This window comes from Nomia melanderi, chromosome 1 (genome assembly GCF_051020985.1).
Source record: "Nomia melanderi isolate GNS246 chromosome 1, iyNomMela1, whole genome shotgun sequence".
In the NCBI taxonomy this organism is placed as follows: domain Eukaryota; kingdom Metazoa; phylum Arthropoda; class Insecta; order Hymenoptera; family Halictidae; genus Nomia; species Nomia melanderi.
In genome coordinates, this window is record NC_134999.1 from 4,522,027 (window position 1) to 4,536,659 (window position 14,633).

At 31.6% G+C, this 14,633-nt stretch overlaps 1 protein-coding gene across 1 annotated transcript in view; it reads right to left on the reverse strand.

Annotated features, from left to right (window-relative positions):
* The window catches only part of LOC116432487 (neurotrimin), a 281,335-nt gene that overhangs the window by 97,130 nt on the left and 169,572 nt on the right, over nucleotides 1-14,633 (reverse strand). Inside the window, exon 2 of the mRNA XM_031989532.2 lies at nucleotides 11,142-11,239. Within this exon, the coding sequence (XP_031845392.1) occupies nucleotides 11,142-11,239 (98 nt within the window). The remainder of the gene's footprint in view (nucleotides 1-11,141; nucleotides 11,240-14,633) is intronic.

Genomic DNA, 14,633 nt, shown 5'->3' on the forward strand with positions numbered 1-14,633 from the left:
AACGAAATTCTGCGTATGTAAGAAAAATTTGAAAGATATTTCTATAGGGCGCAATGTGAAACTTTTCTATGAGATAATTTGTTATAAGCGGAAACGTTGTTTGCGTATTTCATATTTAGAGTTTGATAGAAGTTTCTTATGAAAATTTATTTCTGCGATTGAGTAATACTGATTTATTTTTTGGTTTTATTTTCTGGAAAGCTTTGATTTTGGGGAGTCTCAAATGTTTAAACTGCTAATGAATATGCTACTTATAGATTGTGAAAATATTACTTTTTGTGTGATATGAACTTTTTTTAAACAATAAATAGAGAAATTGATCAAAAATTTAATATATTGTAAAATACAGTTTCATACTCAGGTTCAGAAATTTTAGTTTACTCTGTAAACTGTAATTTTATAATCATCTATCCTGAATGTGTTGAGGAAGAAATGACTGTTAATATTTTAGTCACGACATGTGCATTTGTGATGTTGCATGTTCCATTCATAAATCAACGTTGGACCATATCTCTTATCAGTCATGTAATTGCAGTTTTGAAGTTAACCGTTAATTGTTTATACATGCTGGCGCTTATGAATAGAGTGAAGCTCGCTTCCACGAACTTTGATAAATCAGAAATGTTAACCACTCGGTTTAAAATAACGTCTGTCACACGTGATTAATATCTCGGACCAAAAGTGAATTGCATAACTCGTAGGTTTTTTTACCCGCATGCAACGTAATTTTATTCAGGTATAGCTGCAAAACTAACATACATTCATCACTTTATTTCAAATTATTCACAACTGACCTGTACAAAATTAAATAGTTGTGCGACGTGCACACAGTCGTCAATAAAATTCCAACTCCAGTGGTTAAAGGACATTCAAACTTCTTGAATTTTAATTTTGGGCCGTCAATGGTCCTATGACAGAGTTATATACGAAAATGAAAAAATATAAATGAATAATTATGAAATATAATTAAAAATATATTAATCCATTGCCATAAAATGTTTAGTGTTAATGATAGCAGCAAAAATAATGTAATGGATTTTTTCTATAACAGTCGTGAAAAATTTGTAGAATATTTATCGCAGTTTTATTGAAAAGAAATGGTACTTGTGTGAAAATGAAGATTTAATTGTTGGCACTCCATTATAGTTACTTTTTCTCGGTAACTCAGCGCTGTAACTCGACTAATATACCCAGCGACTGATTAAAGCAGTATTCTCAACATTCCAGCATTCGTTAACCGAGGAAAGTGGAAACGTGATACGGACCATCTTCCGTCCGCCAGAAGTCGTAATTGCGCAATATCCTCGCTTAATCTGACGTAGTTTAGTTAAGTCGGCTCTAATTGTAAGTGTGTCAAATAAACAGGTACTCAAATGTGTAAAATTCATAGGTGCCCTGGTTTTACGAAGATGCACTTTAAAGACTTATTAACGCTTATGATTCCGTTTACGTTTATGTTTATTACGAAATCAATGTTTTGATTTCTGTTTCTGTAAATTTAATAGTAGCACAAAACTATTATTACATCATTTCAAATATCGATGCAAGTTAACTTTGACAAAAATTTTTGTGGATTTATAAACAGAAATATATTATCTAAAATGTAGCGCACGAATTTTTCGGCATCTCAATATATTAAAAATTTTATAAACATTTGAATCTAATTTTTTCGGGTAAAAACTGGTTTTTGCACTTCAAATGCTTACCATTTAGATAATAATTAAAATTTCGAAAAATCAATTTCTTTAATAATTCTTCAGAAAAACATCTGCTATCTTTTTAATAATCGCAAAACAAAAAAGTCAGGAATGGCTTATTTTAACCCGTCTGGTAGTTTCAGTATTAAATAATTCATATTACACAGCATAGGTAAAAGCGCCAATAATTGACCTGCTACTGGCAGTTGACCAGTTTTCAGGAAAACGTAAAAAATATAGTTCTTAAAAGTAATAATCTTTCGATAAAATTGCGATGGATATACTGCAGCATGTACCGACCAAACTGCGAAACACTTTTACCTGAATGAAATTATTTTGATCGTAAAAACTAACAATTTATTTCATTGCCTATGCCTTCAATTTCCAACTTGGAAAACCTTCTTTTCATTCGTATTTGTCCTTTTACTTGTAATTTCTCACAATCGTTACAAATAAACGATGTTAAAGTAATCACCATCAGTGTTTTTGGTTTCACTATTGATACTCAACTACAAACAAACACATGGTCAATCACTAGCTTCCTCGTTTTAAACTCAATCTCTAACGCAAGCATTGAATTTTCAAAAATCTCTATAAAATTTTGATAATATAACTATTTCAAGAAACTTCGCTTTATTACATAATGTAAGAAGTTCAAACAGCATTTTCACGCATAGAGTCTCTCTATTTAATAAAGCAGTGGGCGTTTACTGTTATTCACGCAGAAAATTTGTCTTAAGTAGTCAACTATTGGCGCGTTTACCTTAATTCTGTCATTCCGAGATGACCAAATATAAGCATGTTTCGGTTTTACACGGAGCATCCATAGAGGTTGAAAATTATTTCCAAGAGAGCAAAGGGGAAACGTGAGTATAACGGTGACAGGAAACACCTTCGCCGGCCATGGACCGTGACTGCGCAATATCCATGCTTAAACTGACGCCCTTAAGCCGACTCCACGTCTGCTCGTTCCGGGGACGGGTACATTCGTTTTAACCCAGTGCAGCCTAACACCCCGGCATTCTCTTTTCCGGCCACCGCGCCGCCGGCACCGTACTCCTTTCGCACGTAACAACTTGCAACCGAATTCGCGATAATTAGAGAGGGATTCCTATTTCCGGAATCTTTGCCCCGTATACGATTATCCGCCACCCGCTACCCCCGGCGAAGCGCGGAACCCGAAACAATCCCGGCCGGTCTCGTTTAAATAAATTTGAATTTATTTAAATAGAAATTATACCAGAGCGGCCGGCCGCTTTTCGCGTTACGCCGGTTTTTTCCTTCCCAGCTTTGGCGTCTATTTAAATTTTATACCGATCGTATGTGTTCCAAACGAATACGTAAGTACCGCCCGGCAAAAATTCGTCCGGCGAAATTATTCGGCAAATGTTAGAGAGTCGCCGTTTTAAGCGGACTTGTCCCGCGTGCAATGTTATCGTAATGTATACGAATTGGGGCGAAATGACGAAAGGAGAGAGTGATTTAATTAAAATTCTGCCAGCGAGAATGGAGTATGCACGGTGTTCGGGAGATTTTGTTGTTGTAAATATATGGTAAATCGTAGGCGATACGAAAATATTGAAAATGTTGTGTTTTGTTGTTTAAATAATACTGGAAATTGTGAATAAGACCTTCTTTTCATGCACATTTCTGTAATTTATGAAAGAAACAACAATTAAAAAAATGTTTTGAAATTTTGTTACATCATCGAAAATTTTTAGATAGTGTTTTAATTTCAGATAAATGTGTCTTTATATTGTTATAAGATAGAATTTTTCTCCAAAAACAATTAGTTCACGAATTGTTTTGTTTTATTGGGAAAGAATATAAAATTAATTTATTTTCACATTTTAAATTAAACATATTCTGTTAAAATGGAGATTTTATAAATCTCGGGAGTCCAAAACTCTTTAAAGCCTTTGTTTTGTTTCTAAATATAATTTAATGAAACATACTACAGGTACGCCCCGCAAGAAAAATATTTTTAGTAGAATAATATTATTTTTATCAACAAAACGTTAAAGCTGGCAAAATAGTATCTTATTTTTAATATCTTCGCACTAAATGGAAACGTTTTGAAGTGAGATCAAATTAATTGTTTAAAATAACTGTATGCGGGAAAGCAAAATTCAATGTATCGGGAATCCGAACTAAAAGTTTGTTCCTCTGCGAGTTGCACGATCAATAATCGTTGCCTGCATCTATTCGAGATATACCGAATGGAACAGATATTGGAGTGTGACGAAGATTATATTAATGAGAACGAGATGTTCGAGTTTCGCGTTGTAATACGCTGCACGGATTATCAAAAAATATTGGTTTATAGTAGATCGAAATAATAACATCTTGATTAAACCCAAATAATACTATCAACGCTCAGATAGCCTAAAATGTTCAGATTTTCATTTTTCACTTTTGATTCTCATATTTCATCTTGACTAGATTCTCAAATTGGACTAGATTACCTACCTTAAAGATAATAGAAGTAAATGAGAATGAAATGCAATTCTTCATTTCATCATTCGTACTTACTGAAGGCTTTCTTAACAGTTTTTAACTGATTTTTAGCATCACTTTAAGAAATAAAATTCTGCTTTATCTTGTTTCGACATACTTCACTGTAGAAATATAAATTTGCATACACATCAATGTCCACTTGTGTATGTTTAATCATGGCCATAGAATTGTAATGGCATTCAGTTTTTTAATGTTTCTTATTCTCCTCGCATCGACGAGTACACTTTCCTAATCTCTGACAGATTAATTGTAAACATCGACAAAAGGTTTTTGATTATTTTTATAGAACACTAATTAAAAAGATATTCACCAATTAATTTGTTCATCTGGGAATAATGAGAATATATGTGATTAATTAATTCTTAATCAGATATTGGCTTATTGTTATTCGTACTGGATTAATTATTATGCACGTGAATATAATGAGTCTCCTAGAATTTAACAGGCATTGGTGTGCTGCTGCGTGTAGGATTTTCGAATAGAATTTCTGCGACATTGCTAACTCGTTTTACGGAAATGACTTTCCACGACCGCAATTCATGATCGTTCGATCGCGAATTAATGAAATTTACTTACGCTCCAATTTTTCGGGTACAATGTTCGTTGATTGCTCATGCGATAACTGGATCCTTCCGTTTAACTAACAACGACTGCACAAGGTAAAAGTTATTAAACAGAGGAAACACTTTCAAGGGGACTCCTCGATTCTACGTGCACATCACCAATTCGACCTCAATTTTATATATACTGTTCTTCAGAAAATTGAAATCACCTCTTTAATGAGATGAAAATTTGAATCTATTGATAAAAAAAATATAGTTTACTATTTGAATTTTTGTTTCATATTTAATATTAATATATGCAACTGTAGAAATATTGATAAGATTGGAATTATCAATCTACGTGTATTTATAATTAACGTGTTTAATTTATGTCATATTCTTTTGATTAAATTAATTTCCATTTTTCTTAATGAGGATTTCTTTATGGATGGAAAATTATGTTTATGACATATCATGATTTTTATGGCCTACGTTGTTATAAACGTTGCTTTAAACAAATAATCATCCAATAGGAAAAAAAATGTATAAGTAAGAATAAATTTATTGTAAATATTATGTACATATATTATAATATATTTACCAGTGGATTTAATTACGTTTCGTTTAAACGAAATTAATTGAAATTAATGAGAACTCGAAACATTTATATTTATTAATTTCAGTGGAAAACCTATACTACGAGTCTGACTCGATATTATAAGGCAAAGAGTTTGTAAAAGGTAGAGCTTACTCTTTAGCCTGAGTTTCGAGAAATTGGTCTATAAAAAGAGCAATCTGTTAATTGAATCCTAAGGAAATTACGATCTTTAAGATTCAATAAAATATTCTCTGAACTGTAAAAGTGTTCAAGATGTATGAATTACACAAAAATAGTATAAAAGGTTATTAATTTTCCTAAGAAAAATAAATAGTGAATTAATTTATTTTTTGTTTTCTGTTCTTTTGAAAACCGTAATAGTAGTGATAAATAAGTTCAATTTCATAACAAACATTATTTATTAATTTTGGTTTGTAAATATATAAATAATTTATTCCTAAAAATGATACTGTTTTATGAAATATATCTTAAATATATTAAAAGAATATTTTAATATAATAAAAATATTTCGATACTTCATTATGTATTAATGTGCAATTTCTATTCTTCAGCATGTTTAAAATAATTATGTTCGAATAATGTGGACTGAAGGAGTTCCAATTTTTGTTCCTATTGTTTTTCATTCTGCTCGGAGGTAATTATCGTATTTTCAATCCTTTCATCTCACTCATTTCGTAAGCTCCTTATAGTATTTAAATTAAGTGTCTGAAAAGGAGGAAGTGAAATTTTGTTCATAATTATTTAATTAGCGTTCATATAATATTCAGAATATACGTTCATGATTTTTATTTTGATAAAATATAAAATTACTTTGTACTTTCATCTTAGTTGCTTTCCATCTTTCAAAGTTGATTTTAAACATTTATTTTTAATCTCCGATAAACTACACTCTTTTCATCTGAACATAAAATGGAAAGGAAGTGTTTTCCTGTTTTTGCAATACATAACTTCTTCGTTAAAGTCAACCTTCTTTTTCTGTTTGCCTCGCTTATGTATGGTTTTTTGTGGACTACACCAGCATTATATTCGAGTTTCTTGTGTGCCGTATACTGCTTCAACACTCAGTGTTCTCTCATTTCCATGAAAAATTTCCGAAGCTAATTGTACTGAAATGCGAAATACCAGAATCTGAATTTTTTTGAAAGGTGCATTTCGGCTTAGTGTCGCTAGAAGTAGATTATTTGTCACCACTTAACGGGAAAAGAACAGCAGCAACTAATTTAACGTAAATTTTTACATAACTGTAAAACTATTTTGTTGATTGACCATGAACGTTAAGGTCTTTTTTCTTTTTCTATGTTACATTTACAACTTGCTCTATCGAGTTAATTAACAATTTTATGGTTTGCGGATTTTATGCGTGTATTTAGCTAATACTTACAGGGGAACCTTTTCCACTAGCACACGCCGATTTTGATAAAACTTATGTGAGGCGTAGTTCTGAAGAAAACATTTGATACGTATTTTTTCTTATTTTATATTCTTCACAACATTTCTAAAACTAGTCGGTGTTGGAAGGAAATCTAAATTGTTCATTGCGAGGCGATCCATTTGGAAAAATAATTTATTTTCTACGTCCCCTAGTTTCAGAGATATTGTGAAAAATATACTTTCAACGCTCAACTTTGAAGGACGTTTTCATTCATTCAAACTGAATGTTGACCGATAAGAAAAAATAATCGATAAGTGTGAAAAGGAACCTAGTGGAGATGTGGTAGACATGACGACGTTGTAGTTATGAAAAGGTCCCCGATGGTGCAATTATACAATGTTCAATGTACCGAAAATTGCGCTTAACGGAAATGGGCAAAAACTTTTCGGGGTATTTGATATTTGGACCTATCACTAACTTAAATCTGTGCAATGTGTATGGGGCAGTGAACAGGACAGTTCGAAGAAAAACTATGAAAATCTAAGTGGTGAGGACGTGGCGATAATGTGATAGCTGCCATGGTAGGGTTAAGATGAAGAGTGTTAGCTTATGGAAGTTACTGCGGGCCATGGCTAACAGCCAAATCTCGTGGGATTTGCGGCAACTTCATTAAGTGTTGTTACCCCTATCTGAAACGTAGAAACGCCACTGGATATCACCGACGATCATTTACCCAGCAGACGCCTCTATTAATACGTTCGAGTCCTACCGGTCGTTAACCTACACCAATAAAAACCAACTCCTCTACGAGCTTCGGTAGAAAACAAAACTGCCTTTTCATCTGAACCGCTTTTTCTTCGAATAACTGACACATCAGTAGAAAAAGACTAAATCAGGGGTCATTATTGTGACGATAAATCAGTGTAAAAGATGATTTTTTGGTTTAATTGTGATTGATGGAGTCGACGAGACAGTGATACAGAGTTCGGACCAAGTTAACTCCTTATCCTATAATTTATTTCTTTATTATGATCGATACAACTAGTTTATCGTTAATAATTTATTAGGAAGAGATAATATTTTTTATGTTTATTCTATGTCTACATTTACGATAATAGAAAGGTAATATCTAATTTATATTTAAAAAAACTAAATAACAGATTTGTCAAAATCAGTTTAAAATTATCGTCGTGAGTCTGACACGATATTCTAGGTCAAAGGGTTGAGATACAATTGTTTTCTTTTGTAATTGCTAATTAAAGAAAAGTAATATGCTTATATAATATAATAGTGTAATATAACTATAGAAAATATTGAATATTATATAATTTATTAAATAAAAGGCTGAGACTTTAAAAACTTATTTAGCATCCACAGATATTATTTTCACGTTAACTCATTATATTTCGGGTCTTTGAAATACGTTTTGAATGTTCAAGCAACAATATATATAATTATATGTCGAATATAATTTTATGTGGTTTCCTCGATTTAAAAGAAGCTTTCATCTGGTTCCTGAATTAATCGCAGCAAACATCTGAATACTTTCGCGTTAATCCTTCAATTTCGGTGAGTTTAATAAAAGTACCTGGTTTGTCTATATAATGCGTCACGTAGAGAACTGAAAAAATTATTACCCAGCGATGAACGAACTTTAATTTACCAAAGTTTGCAGCGTCACGGGAAGGATATTCGCTATATCGCCAGAATCCATTTGGAATCGTTCAAGAGTAGCAGCGTGCCAGCGAATGTATTCTGGACAATGGAGTTTACGTTTACCGGAACCGTTGAAACTACCGATTACACCAACATTTTTTATCGTTCTGCGTCATGAGAACTGAATTGCGCACCGTTTTCAATAAGTACACCACTACAACGGATTCGTTAGTTGTTTCTGTTTCATCATTAAATATTCTCGTTTGAATAACCTGTAGCTGCACAATTTTAAGTTTTTTTTTTTTATTTATACATTTAGTTTAGAAGAATAATAATTAATGTAATATATATGTTAATCGCTTAAGTATTGTCGATATCAGTAAATAAAATCTGACTTTGAAACATTTTATTTACTGACATTGACAATATTTAATGATTAAAATTCTTAGTACATTAATTATTATTATTATTATACTTACTATTTATTAACTATTTGTTAGATATAATGATTAAAATAATACTACTCGTAAATAAAATAGTAATTTTCGTGTCGCCTTTATAGTTGCATAGTTCCCAATTTGCACAGGGCAAACTCAAGCCAGTCCGTGATACTTTTTTATTCGTTTTATTTTTGTTTGCGTTGTTGTAAAACCTTATTTACGTGAAAAAGAATGAACAGAGGGAGTTAATGTTGTAGTTTACGTTGCGAGAAAAAATCAGGCAGTTGGAATTACTTTCGTGAAGCGTGGGTGTGTTTCTGGCCGAGAAGGAAATTCCTTGTATAATTTTTTGTTCTGGTTTCGGACGATTCTGTGATTACAGGTATATTATTTGTGCTTCGAAAATAAATAAAAGTATGAAAATATACGTCAGTGATTATTAATTTAAATTACAGTAGATGAGACAGATTAACTTTTAATTTATTATACAGAATGGCATAAGCGTCATTTTCATTCATAGGGAAGTAAATGAACTCTTATTTTCTTTGTGCTCGAGTTTAATGAGAAAACTGAACAGAGAGAAACCCAAAGAACAGTTGTTTTATAGATCTTGTTGGGAAGGCTACAATGAAAATGCAGTGTAGAAAATGCCGCAAAATGGATCTAGAAGTAGTTTTTGTTGCCTTTGGTAGCTCTGGTCATGCCAGAATGTTATAAATGAACTTGCCATAAACGTGCAAGGGATTCTGATAATATTATAATTTGCAAAGTAAAAGAAAGAGTTTGTTATATCAGTTAATACACATGAAAGGATATTCGAATTTTGATAGTGTACTTGGAATGACTGTAAGAAGTAAGTTAAATAAACTGGGTTTAAGAATTGTATCGTGAAAAAGAGAATTCTGTTAATTTCAAAAATCACGAAAAATATTTAGCGTTTTTAAATAATTTGTAAACAAGCTATTACTGTTTTGGAAAGATGACATAGTGAAGTTTTGATTTTTGTATGTATCTTTCCAGTTTCTATATAATAAATTTTTTAATAAACGACTAAATATTATCAAAAGTCGTGCAGTATATGTATATATCTGTACATATTGCATTAATTAATATTATATTTTTATTATTATATTGTATTCATTGTATTATACATAATATATAACATATATTATTCTCTCCATTTTTGTTACTTCATCAGTACAGTCCAATTATGCGGCGTATTTGATTATTCAGCATTTTCTTGGTTCTGAGAATGTTGGGTAATAGGAATTATACTGTATTACGTTTGATACTTTAAAATTCGAATTAATGAACAGAAAAGATGGAAATACTGTACGGTGAAAATTATTAGATTGCCTCAACGAGGAAAATATTTAATCAATTTTTAAATACAATAGCAGGTGGTGAATGCTTTGAAGCTATTTCTTCAGGGTAAATTTTTTACTCACTTCATAGGTCAAAAAAAATGCTTGCTAGGCAATTCAGAAACAAATTATTATCTACCATTTTTAAAAGCCGATATGTAATTTGAAAAATCAAAATTTGAATTAATGGACAATGAAAAGAGAAAAATATTGAATCAACTTTTAAACACAGTGAAAGCTAAGTAATATTTTACGGCTACTTCCAAAAAATACGTTGAAAATTTGGTTAATATTGGTGGAAAATTGATTATACTGTTTTCATATAACATAGTTATTATTTATTACTCTTATATATTATAGTTGGAACTGTAATATAGATTATAAGATTGGATTATTCTTTTCGATTCTTTAGTCTTTAAACACATGCTGGACCAACATCTACAAAAACCCCAGAAACTCGAAACAATTTATTAAATGAAATAGGAAGTAAAAAACTGAAGATTTACCATAATAATTATTCAGGTAATTTTCATGCGTTTTCACGAATTTTCCGAATGAAGATAATAGCAATGAATTTTTAAGATCGAGCAAAAAATTATATTGTCAGCAATAAATAAGTGTTACTAACATTATAGACGTTAAAGTTTAACCTAGTTAAACTTTCTTTTACTTTCTACTGCGGATATGATGTCCGAAAAAACGAGATCTTACAATAAAAATACATTTCCCGCTACGAATTATTGGTTTTATGCAAGAAATAATATTTCACAGGTTGTACGGTACGCTCGTGCTAAAAAATGTTAAAATTCTAATGAAGGATAAGCTTCATACGTATCTGTTATCGCTAATTGGAATCACTTAACATAATTTTATCCATAAAAGAAATCGTGGAAGAAAGCATAGGATTAAGGAGTATCGTTGGAGGAGAAATTACCTTGTGGAGGGAAAGGTTCGCGACAACGCAAGCGAGCACCGCTTCTCTGCCCATTGGGACCGTCACGTTCGTTATTGGCACAGTAAAGCTCGGTCCCTCTGAAACACAAGAGCAGCGATATCTTCTAAATAGTTCGGTATAACATGTGTTCATTAGACCCGTATATCTCACCCGTTTTTTCCTCAACGGTAAATTCGATTCCTTTCCTTACAATAAAATTTCCATTTTTCTTTTAGGTGTACGTAAGCACCCACAAGGGAATTTCGGTAAAGAAAATTCCGATCTTTTTTTCGGAGAACGCAGATCCTTAGGGGACTGCTGCAGAAGCATCGGAGGTAATTTTTTGCTTCTACAGTTTATTGATTTTGTAAAGTCACATAAACTTTGTTAAAATAATAATGTCTGTCCATCATAATAATAATGGTAGAAATTTTTATAATGGAGGAAACTTAAGGTTCGTTCGAGACATTTAAAATTATAAATGTTTTTTAGGAATTTTCTTTGTATTATTAACCGCTCAACTTATAATAACCTGTGAGACTCGTGGTGAACATTTTAAATAGGATTTAACAAACATAAATGTTACTCAATTCTTTTGAATTTGAATTAAATATTATTCTTTTACTATTAATTGTTATATAGGGCAAACGTAAACATAGAATACGCACAGAACTTATCATTTTTTTCAATATATTATTACTGACGAAACTGCTGTATCGGCCACAATTGAAAAATAAATCATAAAGCAAGATGTTAATTTACATTAATACTATAAGTAGCGTACTCGTCACAATGGTGAGTTTTAGTTTTCTTATTTTACAACTGTTGATACTTTAGAACTGTTCAATATCTAAAATGCCTTTGAAAATAAATAGTTTTACTTAAATACTATAACAAATATCATATGAAATCAAAAACAAACATATTGTTACAATATTTATGAGAATTACATATTAACCCTAATAAATACTCGGTAGCTTCTGTGTTAATGACCTTAACATTAAGATTACAGATAAGGCAAGTTATCTGGTACTGTATTTTCTCACATAAATTATAAGAGATCAATTATTGATTTATATTTTACTACACACGCGAGTTAATAAATTTTTTGAAATACTGTTTCAATAACTGTAGGAGAAATATCTGAAATGCTTAATGCTTGAAAACCACTAATGTTAACAGTTAATACTTCGAAGTAGAAATAAAAATTACGTATTCATTACTACAGTACAGTAAATAAAATCAAATTCTGTAAGTAACTGATGCGAATTGAACATTATTCACATTCCTTAATACTAAAACTACCAAGCAATGAAATTGACTTTTCGAAATTCCTCTATAGAAACTTCAAGAATACATCTATTGTGACTTCAATTGATTTACATACAATTCAATTTGCGTACTGCCACATCAAATTCTTGAATAATTTCTCAGAGAAATATCTGTATCTTTTTAGTAATTGCGAAATGAAGAAATCAGAAATGAGTCATTCCGACTCGTCCGGTAGTTTTAGTGTTAAATTCATTGTGAAGTATTCGCCACGAGTCTGACTCTACATTACAAGCGAAGGAGTGAACGCAGACGGTTCCCTTTTCTCTTCTTACTTCAATCAACTTTTGTTATGGTACAACTAGCAAAGATAAATTCGAAACTCAGGATTCAATTCGACTTCCGTTTATTAAATCGTCAAGAAGTTTAATTGAATTTCTTATTTTTCTCCGATAATTGTCGAGCGTCCTGAGTTTTCGTTGTTTCGTTCGGAACAGAACGGAGGATGAAAAGTATGAAACTCAGGATATTTATTAGGACGACTGCATCGGCCGGGAAGATTCGATGAAAGAACGTGTCGGGTCGAATTACAGGCCCAAGTTTCTGCAGAGCACATTGTTCCCGACGCAAACATGTGACGCCTCACGTTCCCCGAGTAACTCATTCCCTGCACAGCATCGTATCGACGAAGCATTGAGAATTTACTGGAACGAAACAGTTTGGTTTTGTACAACATATTCCGTGCGACAGGCTGCAAACGCGTGCAATGTTAGCGCTTGAAATATCTTCGTGCAGCACGGCCGTCGTGCGTAACACCTTATGACGCCGCCATCAGCTCAAAATTGTAGACTTTTTTTCGCTTAACCCTTAAGTGGGCAACCGAGACACATTTGCATTCTTCAAATTTTCATATTACACCAGTTCCTCCATCAATACTACAGGTAATCCTCGATTTATGCGAAAATTCGTTCCACGTGGATTCGTTTCACGCGAAAGAAAACGTGAATGGAGTCGGTCGATTTTAAGAGAAAAGAAAATATTGGAAAGACAAGCTGGTATAAGTTTTAGAAGTACATACTTATTTATTCCACATAGTCAAACAAAGGAGGTGATAATAATGACATTTCAGAAAAGAAAACTACAATTTATTTTGTACTTTTACTTCAGATTGCGCATAAAAATTACCACGTAAATAGTGTTCTATTCAGGTGCTCATCACGTGTACGCTATTTGGAAATCTTAAGACACTTGTATTTTAACCCTTTGCACTCGACAAACGTTCTTTATATAAATATGCACAGCTTTCTAATGAAATATATATATATCATTGATGTATTTCAAAAATAATATAAAGAAAAATCATATGTGAATTAAAGAACAGGATTCTTTTATTCCAACGTTTCGCGTGTTATTGCATTATGTAATACTTGATATCGAATATCCAATTTTATAAGTTCGTTGCATTGAAACAAAAAAACAACACGTATTTAACACTAGAACTACCGAGCGGTCAAACTGACTTTTTTCAATTGTTCTACAGAAACTTTTAAGAACACAGCTAATGAAATTTCAATTTACTTATGATTCAGTTTGGGTATTATTAATATAATTTCTTTAGTAATTTCTTAGAGAAGCATTGTTATTTTCTTAATGACTGGGAAGAAAGAATTAAGGTATAGAACAACTTGACCTATTTGGTATTTGTAGTGTTAAACTTGTCTAAATATTTAAGATTATTTAAAATACACCCGTCCCTTCATTTACGCCGCCCTGTTTTACACGATAAATTATAATATTATCTGCGGTATTGTTTATACGCGATATCAATTTACGCAATCAGAATTTAGTTACACCGAAGAAAATTTACTTTTTTTAGAAATGTCATTACTATTATCTTCTTTATCAAGCTATATGAAATAAATATGTATTTTTAAAACTTATACTAGCTTTTCTTTCCGATATTCTGTTTTCTTTTGTGCTAACAAACTCTATGCAATTTTTATTCGTGTAAAACGAGTGCTTACTGAGTAACATTTTAACCTATGGACTGTAGAAACTGTGTGTTTTAATAAATCCAACTAAACAGATTCACGTAACCCAATGAAAGCCTAGCAAAAACATATGAAAATTTTTAATGAAAATACATTTACATATTTTTCTACAAAAAATGTCGAAGAACCTATATATTTCATCGACAGAAATGAGATTCGTCCCGTAATCTTC